Consider the following 20,325-nt stretch of genomic DNA (forward strand, 5'->3'; position numbering starts at 1 on the left):
CATAAGCCTTGCAAGCATTGCAACTAATGAGTTAGTTGTGAGCTGATGTATTACGGAACGAGTAAAGAGACTTGCCGGTAACGAGATTGAACTAGGTATGGGATACCGACGATCGAATCTCGGGCAAGTAACATACCGATGACAAAGGGAACAACGTATGTTGTTATGCGGTCTGACCGATAAAAGCTCTTCGTAGAATATGTAGGAGCCAATATGAGCATCCAGGTTCCGCTATTGATTATTGACCGGAGACGTATCTCGGTCATGTCTACATTGTTCTCGAACCCGTAGGGTCCGCACGCTTAAGGTTTCGATGACAGTTATATTATGAGTTTATGAGTTTTGATGTACCGAAGTTAGTTCGGAGTCCCGGATGTGATCACGTACATGACGAGGAGTCTCGAAATGGTCGAGACATAAAGATTGATATATTGGACGGCTATATTCGGACACCGGAAGTGTTCCGGGTGATTTCGGAGAAAACCGGAGAGCCGGAGGGTTACCGGAACCCCCCCGGGAGAAGTAATGGGCCATATGGGCCTTCATGGAGAGAGAGGGGCAGCCATAGGTGGGCCGCGCGCCTCCTCCCCCCTTGGTCTGAATTGGACTAGGAGAGGGGGGGCGGCGCCCCCCTTTCCCTCTCCCTCCCCACTTCTTTCCCCCTCCTAGTAGGAGTCCTACTCCTACTAGGAGGAGGACTCCTCCTTGGCGCGCCATAGAGGGCCGGTCGGCCTCCTCCCCTTGATCCTTTATATACGGGGGCAGAGGGCACCCCTTGACACACAAGTTGATCCACGTGATCATATTCTTAGCCGTGTGCGGTGCCCCCTTCCACCATAGTCCTTGATAATATTGTAGCGGTGCTTAGGCGAAGCCCTGCGACAGTAGTACATAAAGATCATCACCACACCATCGTGCTGACGGAACTCTTCCCCGACACTTTGCTTCAGAGTCCGGGGATCGTCATCGAGCTGAACGTGTGCTAGAACTCGGAGGTGCCGTAGTTTCGGTGCTTGATCGGTCGGGCCGTGAAGACGTACGACTACATCAACCAAGTTAACGCTTCCGTTGTCGATCTACAAGGGTACGTAGATCACACTCTCCCCCTCTCGTTGCTATGCATCACCATGATCTTGCGTGTGCGTAGGAATTTTTTTGAAATTACTACGAAACCCAACAGTGGCATCCAAGCATAGGTTTTATATGTTGATGTTATATGCACGAGTAGAACACAAGTGAGTTGTGGGCGATATAAGTCATACTGCTTACCAGCATGTCATACTTTGGTTCGGCGGTATTGTTGGATGAAGCGGCCCGGACCGACATTACGCGTACGCTTACGCGAGACTGGTTCTCCCGACGTGCTTTGCACATAGGTGGCTTGCGGGTGATAGTTTCTCCAACTTTAGTTGAACCGAGTGTGGCTACGCCCGGTCCTTGCGAAGGTTAAAACAGCACCAACTTGACAAACTATCGTTGTGGTTTTGATGCGTAGGTAAGATTGGTTCTTGCTTAAGCCCGTAGCAGCCACGTAAAACTTGCAACAACAAAGTAGAGGACGTCTAACTTGTTTTTGCAGGGCATGTTGTGATGTGATATGGTCAAGACATGATGCTAAATTTTATTGTATGAGATGATCATGTTTTGTAACCGAGTTATCGGCAAATGGCAGGAGCCATATGGTTGTCGCTTTATTGTATGCAATACAATCGCGCTGTAATGCTTTACTTTATCACTAAGCGGTAGCGATAGTCGCGGAAGCATAAGATTGGCGAGACGACAATGATGCTATGATGGAGATCAAGGTGTCGCGCCGGTGACGTTGGTGATCACGACGGTGCTTCGAAGATGGAGATCACAAGCACAAGATGATGATGGCCATATCATATCACTTATATTGATTGCATGTGATGTTTATCTTTTATGCATCTTATCTTGCTTTGGTTGACGGTAGCATTATAAGATGATCTCTCACTAATTATCAAGAAGTGTTCTCCCTGAGTATGCACCATTTCGAAAGTTCTTCGTGCTGAGACACCACGTGATGATCGGGTGTGATAGGCTCTACGTTCAAATACAACGGGTGCAAAACAGTTGCACACGCGGAATACTCAGGTTATACATGACGAGCCAAGCATATACAGATATGGCCTCGGAACACGGAGACCGAAATGTCGAGCGTGAATCATATAGTAGATATGATCAACATAGTGATGTTCACCAATGAAACTACTCCATCTCACATGATGATCGGACATGGTTTAGTTGATTTGGATCACGTAATCACTTAGAGGATTAGAGGGATGTCTATCTAAGTGGGAGTTCTTTAAGTAAATTAATTGAACCTAAATTTATCATGAAACTTAGTACCTGATAGTATCTTGCTTGTTTATGCTTGATTGTAGATAGATGGCTCGTGTTGTTGTTCCGTTGAATTTTAATGCGTTCCTTGAGAAAGCAAAGTTGAAAGATGATGGTAGCAATTATGTCCGTAACTTGAGGATTATCCTCATTGCTGCACAGAAGAATTATGTCCTGGAAGCACCGCTGGGTGCCAGGCCTGCTGTTGGAGCAACACCAGATGTTATGAACGTCTGGCAGAGCAAAGCTGATGACTACTCGATAGTTCAGTGTGCCATGCTTTACGGCTTAGAATCGGGACTTCAACGACGTTGTGAACGTCATGGAGCATATGAGATGTTCCAGGAGTTGAAGTTAATATTTCAATCAAATGCCCGGATTGAGAGATATGAAGTCTCCAATAAGTTCTATAGTTGCAAGATGGAGGAGAACAGTTCTGTCAGTGAGCATATACTCAAAATGTCTGGGTATAATAATCACTTGATTCAATTGGGAGTTAATCTTCCAGATGATTGCGTCATTGACAGAATTCTCCAATCACTGCCACCAAGCTACAAGAGCTTCGTGATGAACTATAATATGCAAGGGATGAATAAGACTATTCCCGAGCTCTTCGCAATGCTGAAAGCTGCGGAGGTAGAAATCAAGAAGGAGCATCAAGTGTTGATGGTCAACAAGACCACTAGTTTCAAGAAGAAGGGCAAAGGGAAGAAGAAGGGGAACTTCAAAAAGAATAGCAAGCAAGTTGCTACTCAAGAGAAGAAACCCAAACCTGGACCTAAGCCTGAAACTGAGTGCTTCTACTGCAAGCAGACTGGTCACTGGAAGCGGAACTGCCCCAAGTATTTGGCGGATAAGAAGGATGGCAAGGTGAACAAAGGTATATGTGATATACATGTTATTGATGTGTACCTTACTAATGCTCGCAGTAGCACCTGGGTATTTGATACTGGTTCTGTTGCTAATATTTGCAACTCGAAACAGGGACTACGGATTAAGCGAAGATTGGCTAAGGACGAGGTGACGATGCGCGTGGGAAACGGTTCCAAAGTCGATGTGATCGCAGTCGGCACGCTACCTCTACATCTACCTTCGGGATTAATATTAGACCTAAATAATTGTTATTTGGTGCCAGCGTTAAGCATGAACATTATATCTGGATCTTGTTTGATGCGAGACGGTTATTCATTTAAATCTGAGAATAATGGTTGTTCTATTTATATGATTAATATCTTTTATGGTCATGCACCCTTAAAGAGTGGTCTATTTTTATTGAATCTCGATAGTAGTGACACACATATTCATAGTGTTGAAGCCAAAAGATGCAGAGTTGATAATGATAGTGCAACTTATTTGTGGCACTGCCATTTAGGTCATATCGGTGTAAAGCGCATGAAGAAACTCCATACTGATGGACTTTTGGAACCACTTGATTATGAATCACTTGGTACTTGCGAACCGTGCCTCATGGGCAAGATGACTAAAACACCGTTCTCCGGTACTATGGAGAGAGCAACAGATTTGTTGGAAATCATACATACAGATGTATGTGGTCCGATGAATATTGAGGCTCGTGGCGGATATCGTTATTTTCTCACCTTCACAGATGACTTAAGCAGATATGGGTATATCTACTTAATGAAACATAAGTCTGAGACATTGGAAAAGTTCAAAGAATTTCAGAGTGAAGTTGAAAATCATCGTAACAAGAAAATAAAGTTTCTACGATCTGATCGTGGAGGAGAATATTTGAGTTACGAGTTTGGTGTACATTTGAAAAATTGTGGAATACTTTCGCAACTCACGCCACCCGGAACACCATAGCGTAATGGTGTGTCCGAACGTCGTAATCGCACTTTACTAGATATGGTGCGATCTATGATGTCTCTTACTGATTTACCGCTATCGTTTTGGGGATACGCTCTAGAGACGGCCGCATTCATGTTAAATAGGGCACCATCAAAATCCGTTGAGACGACGCCTTATGAACTGTGGTTTGGCAAGAAACCAAAGTTGTCGTTTCTGAAAGTTTGGGGCTGCGATGCTTATGTGAAAAAGCTTCAACCTGATAAGCTCGAACCCAAATCGGAGAAATGTGTCTTCATAGGATATCCAAAGGAAACTATTGGATACACCTTCTATCACAGATCCGAAGGCAAGACTTTTGTTGCTAAGTTCGGAAACTTTCTGGAGAAGGAGTTTCTCTCGAAAGAAGTGAGTGGGAGGAAAGTAGAACTTGACGAGGTAACTGTACCTGCTCCCTTATTGGAAAGTAGTGCATCACAGAAAACTGTTTCAGTGACACCTACACCAATTAGTGAGGAAGCTAATGATGATGATCATGAAACTTCAGAACAAGATACTACTGAACCTCGTAGATCAACCAGAGTGAGATCCGCGCCAGAGTGGTACGGTAATCCTGTTCTGGAAGTCATGCTACTAGATCATGATGAACCTACAAACTATGAAGAAGCGATGGTGAGCCCAGATTCCGCAAAATGGCTTTAAGCCATGAAATCTGAGATGGGATCCATGTATGAGAACAAAGTATGGACTTTGGTTGACTTGCCCGATGATCGGCAAGCAATTGAGAATAAATGGATCTTCAAGAAGAATACTGACGCTGACGGTAATATTACTGTCTACAAAGCTCGACTTGTCGCAAAAGGTTTTAGGCAAGTTCAAGGGATTGACTACGATGAGACCTTCTCACCCGTAGCGATGCTTAAGTCTGTCCGAATCATGTTAGCAATTGCCGCATTTTATGATTATGAAATTTGGCAGATGGATGTCAAAACTGCATTCCTGAATGGATTTTTGGAAGAAGAGTTGTATATGATGCAACCAGAAGGTTTTGTCGATCCAAAGGGAGCTAACAAAGTGTGCAAGCTCCAGCGATCCATTTATGGACTGGTGCAAGCTTCTCGGGGTTGGAATAAACGCTTTGATAGTGTGATCAAAGCATTTGGTTTTATACAGACTTTTGGAGAAGCCTGTATTTACAAGAAAGTGAGTGGGAGCTCTGTAGCATTTCTGATATTATATGTGGATGACATATTACTAATTGGAAATGATATAGAATTTCTGGATAGCATAAAGGGATACTTGAATAAAAGTTTTTCAATGAAAGACCTCGGTGAAGCTGCTTACATATTAGGCATTAAGATCTATAGAGATAGATCAAGACGCTTAATTGGACTTTCGCAAAGCACATACCTTGACAAAGTTTTGAAGAAATTCAAAATGGATCAAGCAAAGAAAGGGTTCTTGCCTGTGTTGCAAGGTGTGAAGTTGAGTAAGACTCAATGCCCGACCACTGCAGAAGATAGAGAGAAAATGAAAGATGTTCCCTATGCTTCAGCCATAGGCTCTATCATGTATGCAATGCTGTGTACCAGACCTGATGTGTGCCTTGCTATAAGTCTAGCAGGGAGGTACCAAAGTGATCCAGGAGTGGATCACTGGACAGCGGTCAAGAACATCCTGAAATACCTGAAAAGGACTAAGGATATGTTTCTCATATATGGAGGTGACAAAGAGCTCATCGTAAAAGGTTACGTTGATGCAAGCTTTGACACTGATCCGGACGATTCTAAATCGCAAACCGGATACGTGTTTACATTAAACGGTGGAGCTGTCAGTTGGTGCAGTTCTAAACAAAGCGTTGTAGCGGGATCTACATGTGAAGCAGAGTACATAGCTGCTTCAGAAGCAGCAAATGAAGGAGTTCATATCCGATCTAGGTGTCATACCTAGTGCATCGGGTCCAATGAAAATCTTTTGTGACAATACTGGTGCAATTGCCTTGGCAAAGGAATCCAGATTTCACAAGAGAACCAAGCACATCAAGAGACGCTTCAATTCCATCCGGGATCTAGTCCAGGTGGGAGACATAGAGATTTGCAAGATACATACGGATCTGAATGTTGCAGACCCGTTGACTAAGCCTCTTCCACGAGCAAAGCATGATCAGCACCAAGGCTCCATGGGTGTTAGAATCATTACTGTGTAATCTAGATTATTGACTCTAGTGCAAGTGGGAGACTGAAGGAAATATGCCCTAGAGGCAATAATAAAGTTATTATTTATTTCCTTATATCATGATAAATGTTTATTATGCATGCTAGAATTGTATTAACCGGAAACATAATACATGTGTGAATACATAGACAAACAGAGTGTCACTAGTATGCCTCTACTTGACTAGATCGTTAATCAAAGATGGTTATGTTTCCTAACCATAAACAAAGAGTTGTTATTTGATTAACGGGATCACATCACTAGGTGAATGATCTGATTGACATGACCCATTCCATTAGCTTAGCACCCGATCGTTTAGTATGTTGCTATTGCTTTCTTCATGACTTATACATGTTCCTATGACTATGAGATTATGCAACTCCCGTTTGCCGAAGGAACACTTTGTGTGCTACCAAATGTCACAACGTAAATGGGTGATTATAAAGGTGCTCTACAGGTGTCTCCAAAGGTACATGTTGGGTTGGCGTATTTCGAGATTAGGATTTGTCACTCCGATTGTCGGAGAGGTATCTCTGGGCCCTCTCGGTAATACACATCACATAAGCCTTGCAAGCATTGCAACTAATGAGTTAGTTGTGAGATGATGTATTACAGAACGAGTAAAGAGACTTGCCGGTAACGAGATTGAACTAGGTATGGGATACCGACGATCGAATCTCGGGAAAGTAACATACCGATGACAAAGGGAACAACATATGTTGTTATGCGGTCTGACCGATAAAAGATCTTCGTAGAATATGTAGGAGCCAATATGAGCATCCAGGTTTCGCTATTGGTTATTGACCGGAGACGTATCTCGGTCATGTCTACATTGTTCTCGAACCCGTAGGGTCCGCACGCTTAAGGTTTCGATGACAGTTATATTATGAGTTTATGAGTTTTGATGTACCGAAGTTAGTTCGGAGTCCCGGATGTGATCACGGACATGACGAGGAGTCTCAAAATGGTCGAGACATAAAGATTGATATATTGGACGGCTATATTCGGACACCGGAAGTGTTCCGGGTGATTTCGGAGAAAACCGGAGAGCCGAAGGGTTACCGGAACCCCCCCGGGAGAAGTAATGGGCCATATGGGCCTTAGTGGAGAGAGAGAGGGGCAGCCATAGGTGGGCCGCGCGCCTCCTCCCCCCTTGGTCTGAATTGGACTAGGAGAGGGGGGGCGGCGCCCCCCTTTCCCTCTCCCTCCCCACTTCTTTCCCCCTCCTAGTAGGAGTCCTACTCCTACTAGGAGGAGGACTCCTCCTTGGCGCGCCATAGAGGGCCGGACGGCCTCCTCCCCTTGATCCTTTATATACGGGGGCAGAGGGCACCCCTTGACACACAAGTTGATCCACGTGGTCATATTCTTAGCCGTGTGCGGTGCCCCCTTCCACCATAGTCCTCGATAATATTGTAGCGGTGCTTAGGCGAAGCCCTGCGACAGTAGTACATCAAGATTGTCACCACGCCGTCGTGCTGACGGAACTCTTCCCCGACACTTTGCTGGATCGGAATCCGGGGATCGTCATCGAGCTGAACGTGTGCTAGAACTCGTAGGTGCCGTAGTTTCGGTGCTTGATCGGTCGGGCCGTGAAGACGTACGACTACATCAACCAAGTTAACACTTCCGTTGTCGATCTACAAGGGTACGTAGATCACACTCTCCTCCTCTCATTGCTATGCATCACCATGATCTTGCGTGTGCGTAGGAAATTTTTTGAAATTACTACGAAACCCAACATCAAGACCTTTGAAGTGAAGCCGAAGTTGGTCGAGGGGGAGCATGCAACGTGTGGAGGTGCCTCAATACGCAAGATGACGGGAGCTCCGTGGCCCAAAGGTTCCATCCCAGAGGTGTCTGAATTGTGGCAAGAGAAGTGGTTCTACATCACGGCTCCTAGAAGTGCCAAGTGGGCGGCCCCTCTGTTTTCCGCTCGCCCCCCCCCCCACCACAGCCGATGTCATGGATCAACAGAGGTCTGAGCTGGGGGCCAGCCAAGGACGTGCCTATACTGCAAGGCCGCATCCGAGATCTCTTCAATGGAGATTTCAGTTTGGTTGCGGTGATACAGGTTATGCTGGTTCGTCAAGTCCAGCCTTGCAAACGCCGGCCTCTTCGTCTGTGGGAGTTCAATCCCGAGGGACCGCGTGCCATTCAAAATTTTCTCGGCCTGACGCATGAGGAGATGTACAAATCATTCTTCGGACCTCAGACGGAGTGTCCGGAAATCACCGAGGACGTGGGCCTGAGTAGCAATCGCACCGCCGAACAGGTAAGGCATCTTTCGGCCGAACATACTTTCTCTACTTTGTTACGAAGTTATCTCTAAGAGTTCGCTTTTTGACCAGGACTGGCTAACAAAGGCGAAGTTGATTCGGTGTTCGGCCCCCCTCCCTGAGGGTTTGGAAAATCCGGTATTGGAGAAGATGCTCCAGACCGCACCTTGCCCGGAGCCCTTGAAGGAAGATACCGTGGAGGATAATGCGGGCGGACGCGGGCCCCCAACGTTGCCCATTCTAGCCGAGGGAGCGAGCGTCTCCATGAGGGAAGGCGACCAGAAGAGGAAAAGGACTGCGCCCGGGGATTCGGAAGCCGAAGCTTCCAAACGGGAGAAGAAGTCTCCCACAGAGGGTCCCACCTTGGGGGGCGTTGTTGCCGCACAAAGTCCGCGGGGGGATCAATCCTCCCACGAGTTGTAAGTGACCCGAAATACCTTTGGTAGTACAGATATGCCATCTTTTTCTTCTGAGAAGATAACCACCGCATATATTTTTGTAGTTCGGGCCTTAGCCCCTCTCAAATGAGCTCATCTTCGGGGGATCTTCTTCCAGAGATGATGGAGAGCGAAACGCCTCCTCCGGACTCCTCCGCTCCGGAAGCGGGCGACCCTGAAGTGTCGTTGCGGAGGGCCTCTCCGAGTCCGGTGAGGCCAGAAGATAATCCCGTTGACCCCCGAAGCTCCCAATGGCTGGCTCCTGAAGAGAGCAGACAAAAGAGTCCGGCACCGTCTAGTGTGCGATCGGATGTTCTGAGGGAGTTGGTGGGGCGAGCGGCCATCTCAGATGAACATCGTGTGCTGATGAATACGGTGATGGAGAGAATATCGTCCGCCGAAAGCGGATTACATGAAGCTTTTATGAGTCTACTGACAGGCTTTGAGGTACGTAAAAGAATGTACGATAGTCCTGCACATGCTAGGTGTGCCCTGTGTAGATAGTAGCCCCTGAGACTTTGGTTGTCGTCGGAAATGGCAACGAACAGAGGATCATATTCCTAGGTAATAACCATACTGCCTCTATGTGCAGGTGATGGAAGCTCCGGTGGCTAGCCGGACTAGCGAGTTTGCCCATTTAGAACGACAGTTGGATGCGGCAGACGCCGACATCGAGCTTGTTAACAAAAGGCTTGACGAGGCACAAGGTAGGTGTCAATATCTGGTAAACGCCACATAGGAAGAGCAACATGATGCCAGTATCTTAAATATGTTGTGAATGTAGATGGAGCTGCCACTATTGAAGCCTTGCGGGCAGAACTTGCCCGAGCCAAGGAACAAGCGAGGTTAGGTAATGCGGCTGCTGTGAAGGCGGCCGAAGAGTTGCAAGCCGAGAAGGCCGCGCATGGCGAGACCCGAGACAAGATGGCCAAGATGGCTGTGGAATTAAAAGCCGCCACGGACCGTTGTCGGGTTCTCGAAAAGGAAAACCAAGCGAAGGCATCGGACCTTGAGAAGGCTGTTGCGACGAAAAAGGATCTCCGCTCTACTATGAGGGCAAAGAAGGAGGAGCTGCGGGAAGCCGGGGATATTGTAGCTGGGAAATCCTTTATGTTGCGGAGGAAATTTGGAGATCCACGGTATGCCCCTCTGGATCGGCTATGGAGTTCGGAGGATGTGTATATGGATTTGGCGGCGAGCGCTGCCGATGCGGCCAAGTACTTCCAGGGTCAGACAGACCGTGGAGTAGACCAGCTGTTTTGGAGATAATTCCATTCTCCCGAGCATCCACTTTCATTGACTGACCAATTAGCCGAATGGGCCGAACTAAACAGGTTGTCCGGACTCTCTATGGGGTCTGTTGTGGATCAGCTGTGGCCGGGAAGGTCAAAACCGAACAGCTATTTCAGCTTGGTGCAGCAGTTCCTTGACGTGGTGCCGTGCATTAATGCGATGAAGAGGTCGGCATGCATAGAGGGCGCACGGATGGCCTTTGCCCGTGTTAAGGCATACTGGGCAAAGATGGATGCTACCAATGTTGCAGCGCGGGATTCGACTATAGGTCGAAAGGCTGCTGAGCACTATTTTGAAGAAGTTCTTGAGGGTGCCCGTTTGATAGAGACCCAGTGCTCAAAAAATATTATGTTTGAGTGATATGTAATCTCATTGTAAGCGAAATGCTTTTATAAATTTTTATAAGGCTATTTTTATACTTTTGCTTGAAAGTAATATGATGCCTCCTAGGCGGCCGTTTACGTATATATGTGTATAACCTGAAAGATTGCAGTCGTTGGCTTCAGCCCCCACGCATATAATGCGGAGGTGCTCGCAAAAACACGCGTTCACACTTAACCCAACGTCTTGGTCCTATTAAGGAGGTGATAGCGGAGCGAGCGAGGCAACCGGACTATAATGCTTTAGCACTTTCACTTAGCCATAGGAGTTTGACAGTGGGGCTATTAGATAGCCCCTGGTGGCTCCGCACTCTCCTGGTTCCGGGGTGCGTACATGCCTGGCCGGAAAATGGCCCTTCGTTAAGGCGGAGGAATTCTAACATTCCCACAGGTCATCGAGTGGTTGACCAGTCTCACGCTATATCATGACAATCAGTTTTCGGCTTTCTCTACTGAGGTGCTCGTCCGGATGAACCAGGGCACAATCGCAGTAGTTCTCCTAGTGCTACCTTAGCCGGTAAAGCGGAACGTAAGGCACCAAAACACAGGAGCCGGGCAAACCCAACATTTTACCAAAGACAATGATTCGGAGCTGATGCATATAGGGCCAAACTCGCGACGCCGAACACTCCCTAAGGTATTCGGTCTTTGTGGTATAAACCGGGCCTAAATAATGGCCTTTGTAAGAAGCCCCTTGTGTCCAGGTACGAGCATTATTCTGGCGTGGCCACATGCCAAGACGTCAGCATCCTTCTCAACGGTGGATATGTATCAACAAGAGACAGTAAAAAAGGTTTACGCAGGGTCTTAATCTAAAAAGAATCCTTGGAGCGGGTCCCTGCTGCACGTCTGCGCCTGTGTCTCCGTTGTGCCATATCCTGGACGGGTGTAGCACGATGATCGTCTGTAAAAGAGAGGAAGTTAAGTGAAAAAGTTGTCATGCAAAAAGATAGTTTTTAAAGAAACCATGTGTGATTCAAGATGATAAGAAATTGCCACTTGTCTGCACGCGTTGAGCCCCTTGTATTGACAAATAGGGGTGTGGCCACTTATTTCCGTATAAATAGCGGCGCCGGACTTGATTAGTTGTATCTGAGGTCTTGACGACCTATTGAATGCTTTCGTTTGTCTAGGCGCCTTTAGTGTGCGGCGACCAAGGCAGCCTCACTCTCTTCGGCGCGCAGAGATCGCTTGATATTTCCGTGCACTGTAATGATGCCGCGTGGACCGGGCATCTTGAGTGTGAGGGAGGCTTAGTGCGGTATTGCATTAAAGCGAGCGAAAGCTTCGCGTCCGAGCAGTGCTTGATAGCCACTTTGAAACGGAGCGATGTGGAAAGTTAAATGCTCGCGACGGAAGTTATTGGGGGAGCCGAATATAACTTGTAGTAAGAGGGAGCCCATACAACGAGCCCCTGGGCCTGGCGTTACTCCTTTAAAGGTAGTATTGCTATGGCGAATTTGTGTTGGGTCTAACCCCATCCTGCGGATTGTATCCTGATATATTAGGTTTAGGCTACTGCCGCCGTCCATCAAGACCCTTGTGAAGTGATATCCGCCAATTACTGGGTCTAATACCAGGGCAGCCCATCCTGCGTGTCGGATACTTGCTGAGTAATCGCGATGGTCGAAAGTGATCGGTTGAGATGACCAGTGGCAGGATTTCGTAGTGATAGGCACTTGGGTATACTTTCCTGGGAGTGTCGTATTGTTTTTTCCCTTGATTATGTGTAACACGTTTAATGTTTTAACTTCTGGTGGAAATTTCTTTTGTTCCGCCGTGTCTTGCTTGGGAGGCTCGTCCTCGTCTTCACTTGGTGTATCCTCCCCCTTATGTACGGCGTTGAGCTTGCCGGACTGCTTGAAGACCCAACATTCTTTGTGGGTATGATTAGCAGGTTTACCAGGGGTACTATGGATCTGACATACTTGGTCCAGAATTTTGTTGAGGCTGGACAGTTCATCCCTGGTGCCTTTAGGCGGCTTTTGACCTGGCCGAGAGCTTTTGAATCCGGCATTTACTGCCGTGCCCTTCGTGTTGTCTTCTTTATTCCGGTGTTTGTTATTGCTGTTGCGCCGTAATTTCCCATTTCCATCTCTAACTTCAGATGTACTGGGGTCGCTGGTGCTGCGTCTGGCTAGCCAGCTGTCCTCCCCCACGCAAAAGCGGGTCATGAGGTTTGTTAATGCGGCCATCGTTCTCGGCTTATTTTGGCCGAGGTGTCTGGCGAGCCATTCGTCATGGACGCTATGCTTGAAAGCTGCTAAGGCTTCAGCGTCCGGACAGTCGACAATCTGGTTCTTTTTAGTAAGAAACATGTTCCAAAGCTTTCGGGATGACTCTCCGGGCTGTTGAGTTATATGACTCAAATCGTCAACATCCGGAGGTCGGACATAAGTCCCTTGAAAATTTGCCCGAAAGGCGTCTTCGAGCCCTTCCCAACTTCCGATGGAGCTTTTGGGGAGTCCTTTGAGCCAGTGACGAGCTGGCCCTTTGAGCTTGAGGGGTAGGTACTTGATGGCGTGGAGATCATCTTCTCGAGCCATATGGATATGAAGGATGTAGTCCTCAACCCAGACCCCAGGGTCTGTTGTTCCGTCGTATGCCTCTATGTTTACGGGCTTGAATCCTTCTGGAAATTCGTGGTCCAGCACCTCATCGGTAAAACATAGGGGGTGTGCGGCACCCCTGTAGCTGGGTGTACTGCGTTGTTCAGATGTTTGTTGTATTGCATTGTATGCTGGGGCGCGCTTGCGTGGTCCATAGATGGATCTTGTTACACCGTCCTTTGGGTGCGAGCCCTCGCATTGGTTGCGTGTTGTATGGTGAGCGGCGTTGTATGCCGTTCTGTATTGGTAGAGGGGTCGTCTATCCGACCAGGTGGCTGCTTCGATATTTGGTTGTGGGGGTTCTGAGGCCTCCTCATCGAATTCGGGTAGCAGCTTCCGCTTCGGGTAGCTCTTGAAGGGGCTATTGTCGCCGTACCTTGCTGCAGTGCTGAGTATTTTACTCCGTCTGAATTGGAGTGTGTCTTGCGCGGCCTTGAGCCTTTGCTTCTGCTTTTTCAGGCTCCTCATGGTGGCAACAAGCCTTTTACAGGCAGTCTGTTGCTCCGGGTGTTTGTCCGGTGTTATGTCGTCCGGACCATTATCCTTGATAGGATTTGTTTGTTTGGTTTGATTATCCGGATTGCCGTTGTCCGGCAGCGGTTCGCCCTGCTCCAGCGCTGGGTCTGTGTGATCGCTATTTCTGTCGAGGCGGGGTTTGGGGCGGCGCTTGCGTCGCCGCTTTGACTGCTTTTCGAGGGAACAAGCCTTCGATGCGTCCTTCCGCTCCTTGTCGTCATCTTTTGGTGCGTCCACCATGTATACGTCATATGACGAGGTGGCGTTCTAGGTCCCAATAGGCGCTGACTCTTCATCGTCTCCTTCATCGGCGTCCATACCGTCGATGTCTCCGGAGTCGAAGTCGAGCATGTCGGTTAAATCGTCGACAGTGGCTACAAAGTGGGTGGTGGGTGGGCTTTGAATTTCTTCATCGTCCGCATCCCAATCTCGCTGACCATAGTCCGGCCAGGGCTCTCCTGATAAAGAGAGAGACTTCAATAACTTCAGGATATCGCCCAAAGGCGAGTGCTGAAAGATGTCCGCGGCAGTGAACTCCATAATCGGCGCCCAATCGGATTCGATTGGCACGGGCGTGGAGGGTTTGGAGTCCGGAGAGGAGTCCGGCTCATTGGAGTCACGAGTCTCGCAAAGTACGGGGCTGGTGTTCGGCTCAATCGCCGTTGGGATCGCAGCCCCCGGGGTGGCGTCCAACCGCCCATCCTCGGTCGGCGCGGTTGGCTCCGAATTAAGGGTCCGAGCCGATGCGGGTGTGGCCTCCAGGGCACCGTTCGACGGCAGAGCTAGATCATGCTCGTCGTGATAGTGCGGCGCGCTCGGCAGTGGCTCGAATCTGTCGAAGATCAAGTCCCCGCGGATGCCAGCCGTGTAGTTTAAACTTCCAAATCTGACCTGACGGCCAGGGGCGCGGCTTTCGATCTGCTCCAGATGGCCAAGCGAATTGGCCCGCAGTGCGAAGCCGCCGAAGACGAAGATCTGTCCGGGGAGGAAGGTCTCACCCTGGACTGCATCGCTATCGATGATCGTAGGAGCCATCGAGCCTGACGGCGATGACACAGAGAAACTCTCAATGAAAACACCAATGTCGGTGTCAAAACCGGCGGATCTCGGGTAGGGGGTCCCAAACTGTGCGTCTAAGCCGGATGGTAACAGGAGACTAGGGACACGAAGTTTTACCCAGGTTCGGGCCCTCTCGATGGAGGTAAAACCCTACGTCCTGCTTGATTAATATTGATGATATGGATAGTACAAGAGTAGATCTACCACGAGATCGAGGAGGCTAAACCCTAGAAGCTAGCCTATGGTATGATTGTTGATGTGTATGTTGTCCTACGGACTAAAACTCTCCGGTTTATATAGACACCGGGTAGGGTTAGGGTTACATAGAGTCGGTTATAATGGTAGGAGATCTGCATATCCGTATCGCCAAGCTTGCCTTCCACGCTAAGGAAAGTCCCTTCCGGACGCGGGACGGAGTCTTCAATCTTGTATCTTCATAGTCCAGGAGTCCGGCTGAAGATATAGTCCGGCCATCCGGACACCCCCTAATTCAGGACTCCCTCACCCGGTTGTGGCCTCCGGCGGCGACGAGGGGATTAGCTGGAGAAGGGGGCCCCGGCGGCGGCACGGTTGGAGGCTGCCGCCCGAGTCGCCTCTTTGATTTCATATTATAAATGTTGGTATTTTTTTATAAATTTTGTTATACTTTATAAGTTTTGACTTTAGACAAATCTTATATACGAACTAAAAAGGACCGGAGGGATTACGTAACTAAGTACGTAGGTGTGGCATTTTTGCCATCCAACGGAAGTCGGCTCTGTCGACGATCACGCCATTCTTCCTCCTCCCCGTCTATTCTTCCCGTCGCTCGCCCGCACTAATGACCGTCGCCCCATTGCTGAACCTGTAGATTTTCGCATATATAATTGCACCAGTTTCTCTATTCGATAGAGGAGGCGCGACGTAGACCGAGCACGAGCATGACAGGTGAACAGATGCAGCGAACACAAATAATTCGCAGCAACGCACGGCCGGCGCGGCGACTTGTCTTGCAGTCCAATTTGCAATACTTTCATCATATCGATTCTGATCCGGTGGTCTATTTTCTCCAGTCCTCCACTAACACCAGACCATGCATAGGAAGCTTGGAGCGACTCGTTCCAATCAAGACATCAGTGCACTAGCTCAGAAAAGTGCTTACCATATCAGTGCACTGCAGGTAACGCCATCTGGTGGATCACGCCGATCAGTGATTAATAATAATTGTTTAGATACCTCGTTTGATCATACAAAAAAAGACAAGTCAAAGTCAAGAAAAAATATACCCACTCATTTCTAAATATCATTTGTGTAAAATAGTTGGATCCCCTTCCCGGTCTTTATCGATCGACCGGCCCCATACTTGACCCGCTGACCCGGCACTTGCCGCATTATTCTATACACAGTCACGCATGACACATGCCCAATTGAAGACCACGACGACGACGACGACCAATACTTACACGGAGCTCTGGCTCGCGCCTATACGGTGACTAGACTACTAGTTCTTGATCTGGGCGAGCATGCAGCGCACGTCCTTGGCCTCGGGCCGCTCCTTGGCTTCGTCGGCGGTGCAGAACACGGCGATGCGCAGCACCAGCATGATCTGCTCCTCGTGCCCGGCGCCGGCGATGGCGGGGTCGATGGCCTCCGCGTAGTCGCCGTTCTGCACCACCCGGCGCAGCCACTTGACCAGCCCGACCTCCTCCACCTCCGTCACGAAGAACTGGTCCGTCGGCTCCTTCCCCGTCGCCAGCACCGCCAGGATCACCCCGAAGCTGTAGATGTCGCACTTGGCCGTGAACTTGAGCGACTGGTGGTACTCCGGCGCGATGTAACCCATGGTGCCGGCTATGTGCGACGTCGACACGTGGGTGTGCTCGTCCGGCATCGCCTTGGCCAGCCCGAAGTCCGCGATGCGGGCCTCCATGTCGTCGTCCAGCAGGATGTTGGCCGGCTTCAGGTCGCGGTGGATGATCTGCGGCTGCTGCAGCACGTGCAGGTACTCCAGCCCCGACGCGATGCCCACCGCCACGCGGAGCCGCGCCGGCCACGCCAGCCGCACCGCGCCGCCGCTGCCGCCGTCCTCCTCCGACGGCGTCGCCTTGAGGGCGTTGTGCAGGCTGCCGTTCTTCATGTACTCGTACACCAGGTAGTGGCAGTCCGGCCGCGGCACGTGCGCCGCCAGCGGCAGGAGGTTGCGGTGCCGGATGTGCCCCACCGTGCGGATCTCCGACTGTATCTGCCGCGACCACTTGTCCAGCTGCCGGCTCTCCTCGTCGCTCAGGTTGTTCTGCCCGTGCCCGTCGCCCACCTGCTTCTTGATCTTCTTGATGGCGATGAACTTGGGCTCCTCGCCCTCGCTCTCCACGGGGAGCTGCGCCTTGAACACCTCGCCGCACCCGCCGCGCCCGATCACGGCCAGCGAGGACAGCATGTCCTCCTTCTCCAGGAACGCCAGGTGGTCCGCCCGCTTGATCAGCTTCGGGGTGAAGATCACCATGCCGGACTTGGTCCGGTACCGCCCGCGGATGCAGTTGAGCGCGAGCCGGAACAGCACGGACACGCCCAGCCCCGAAATGACGCCTGCGAGGGACCCGACCACGAACCCGATGATCCAGTTGCGTATGCGGTGCTTGTGGTTGCGGTGGTGCTTGCCCTGCTCGGCCGCCGGTGCCGTCGGCGGCGCGGTGTTGTTGTTCCTCGTCGGCGGCGAGCTGTTGTTCTTCTGTTTGCCACCACCGCTGCTCGAGGTTGTATTCTCCGCGAGGATGTACCGGTGTGGCACCCCAGTCCGGCGGTGGTGCACGTGCCGGATCCCCGGACGGGACCGGCGCGCCATGGCGGAGCGCGTGACGGCGTGGCGGCCGTCATAGCACTGGACAGCAGAGACGAGGAGGAGGAGCGTGGCGAGAGAGACGAGGAAGAAGACGGGACGCTTGGTCGGCATACCTGCCGCTAACGCCATGGTCACCAAACGTTTAGCTCGTTGGTCGCGTGGGGAGGAAGGTTCCGGCGTGTGTGGGGGAGGAGGTGGGTGGAGAGCACAGCTATTAATAACGGCCGAGTTGAGGATTACCGTGTGGAAATAATGCACGGCTATGATGCGTTTGTGGACTGGATGGACGTGCCAGATTGGTGTGAGAGGGACATATCGCGACCTGCCTAGTTTGATTGGCCGGAAACGACCGTTGACTCGAGGCAAGTCAAGAACCGGCCAGCACGGCGAGGGAAGAATGGAAATGACTATTATGCCCCTAAAAATCTGGGAAGATTCTCACGTCCCACCCTATATACGGTACTCCCTCCGGTCATTTTTACTCTACATATAAAAATTGTCTAAAGTCAAACTTTATAAAGTTTGACCATATTTATATGAAAAATATCAACATCTATCATGATAAAGTTATACAACATGAAACTTTAAGTCATGGCGCATCTACTAGTATTGATTTCATATTGTGAATGTCGATATTTTTTTTCTATAAACTTGGTCAAACTTTATGAGGCTTGACTTCAGACAAATCTAATATGCGAACTAAAAAGGACTGGAGGGAGTATATATTTAAGTGATCCATTTACACGTATTTTCCCAACAAAAATCCCATTTAAATGCATATGCAAGTCATCTGCATCAAGTGTATTCAAACCTGGCATCTCCGAGGATGTCATTGCATCGGCGCCGGAGAATAATGATATCTTCACCGTTCGTTCGGCTTACCGTTTCGCCATGGACGAGCGTGATCGTCCATCAACGAGTGCTTCGAGCAGGGCACCGGATGGTCGTCGCACCATTTGAAAGATCATATGAGGGTACCCTGCTCCTCCTATGGTACGCGTGTTCACTTGGAGATCTATGACTAATTCACTTGCCACTTGGGTCAATAAATTCTCTCGGCACCTCAAGCCTTCTGACGTTTGTCCCCTTTGTATTGTGAAATGTGAGGACGGGTTCCATGCAATGTGTAGGTGCCCTCTTGCCAAGGGCCTTTGGAGAGCCATGGCGTTGGAGTGGCCAGATGTCGATGATGTCTGGAACACTGGTCTGAAATGACTATTCTCTCTGCTGGAACCTCTCCATGACACGAAATGTATGGTGGTTCTGATGATCATGTGGCGTTCATGGTATGTGAGGAATGAGATCCGGCATGGGAAAGAAGCTCCACCAATGGAGGCATCCCACGAGTTTCTACACGGTTACATAAATTCTCCCCAACAACACCCGCAAAGTGATTTGGACAAAGGAAAGATGGTCCTGCATGTACCATCTACCCAGGCCGGTTCGCCGGTAGCCATCACATGATCCTTGTACGGGGAGTCGCGACCAACGCAGAATGAGCCGAGGTGGATGTGGCTGATTGAGGGGTGGGTCAAGCTAAACCCGAATGGAAGCTATGTGAAGGAGAGCAGCGCTGCTCGCTGCAATATGGTGTTGCGGGATGTCGTGGATCTAAGACTGACAGTAGAATGGGGGTAGGTATGAGGAGGCAAGATCGTAGTTATGGCAAAGTTGTACATACGAGTTTTACGAGTTCAGGCCCTTCGCGAAGGAAGTAACAACCCTACGTCTCGGTGCCCGGAGGCGGTCGACTGGATTATGTATGTGTGTGTTTACAGGGGGTGCGAACCCTTGTGCCAGTGGAAGGGGGTGGCTTATATAGAGTGCGCCAGGACCCCAACCCGCCCATATTACAAGGGGTTTAAGATACATTAAGAGGGGGCGTTACTGGTAACGCTAGTAATTAAGTGACATAAATGCCTATTAAGTCTATGAAGTAAACGTCCGACCATTGTCGTGCAGAGTGACTTTAGGTCTTGTGTATGTCGAGTGATAATTGCTGCGGTCGAGTGAGCTTGAACCTTCCAAGTGGAATGACTTGTGGTTGAGTGAACGATGCTATCCCTTCAATGCTTCTGGTTTTAAGATGATGTCCTAGGGGAGGGTGTCTAGGTCAGGCCTATGACCCTACCCTGGGTACACTACTTCATCATTAGCCCCCGAATGGTTCAGGGTTTGAGTGGAGAAGGAGTTGAGAACACCTCCGATTCAATTTTCGCGCTTCGGAAGCGTCTTATTGGGGCCAAATGAGCAATCATGACGACTTCAACTTCTTTTTCAGTCGCCTTGATCCATTCTTTGTTCCGCTGAGTGAACTTTTACTGCGATGCTTTGAGTACTGATATGGGGAAAATCTTCCGTCTGACAGGTTGCCCTGCTGCTCATGGATATTGTGGGATTCGAATTTTGGGGAAGCGCGCAGGGCGGAGGAAGCCGCAGTAATCGGACAGGACTAGGCAAGGGCGCCTTGATCACCGTGCCACCTTTTTCGCCATGTATCTCGTGCGCGACTGTTGCGGGATTTGATAAGATCGTCCGGACCCATAGGCCAGC

General features: G+C 49.6%; 1 protein-coding gene across 1 annotated transcript; it reads right to left on the reverse strand.

Moving 5' to 3' along the window:
• Positions 1-16,203: 16,203 nt before the first annotated feature.
• Positions 16,204-17,972, reverse strand: SOBIR1 (Leucine-rich repeat protein kinase family protein). The gene has a single exon (XM_048684944.2). The coding sequence runs from the start codon at positions 17,899-17,901 to the stop codon at positions 16,435-16,437; it is 1,467 nt and encodes a 488-aa protein (XP_048540901.2). The 5' UTR covers positions 17,902-17,972; the 3' UTR covers positions 16,204-16,434.
• Between the last annotated feature and the right edge of the window lie 2,353 nt (positions 17,973-20,325).

This window comes from Triticum urartu, chromosome 7A (genome assembly GCF_056163025.1).
Source record: "Triticum urartu cultivar PI428250 chromosome 7A, HENAU_Tu73, whole genome shotgun sequence".
Classification (NCBI taxonomy): domain Eukaryota; kingdom Viridiplantae; phylum Streptophyta; class Magnoliopsida; order Poales; family Poaceae; genus Triticum; species Triticum urartu.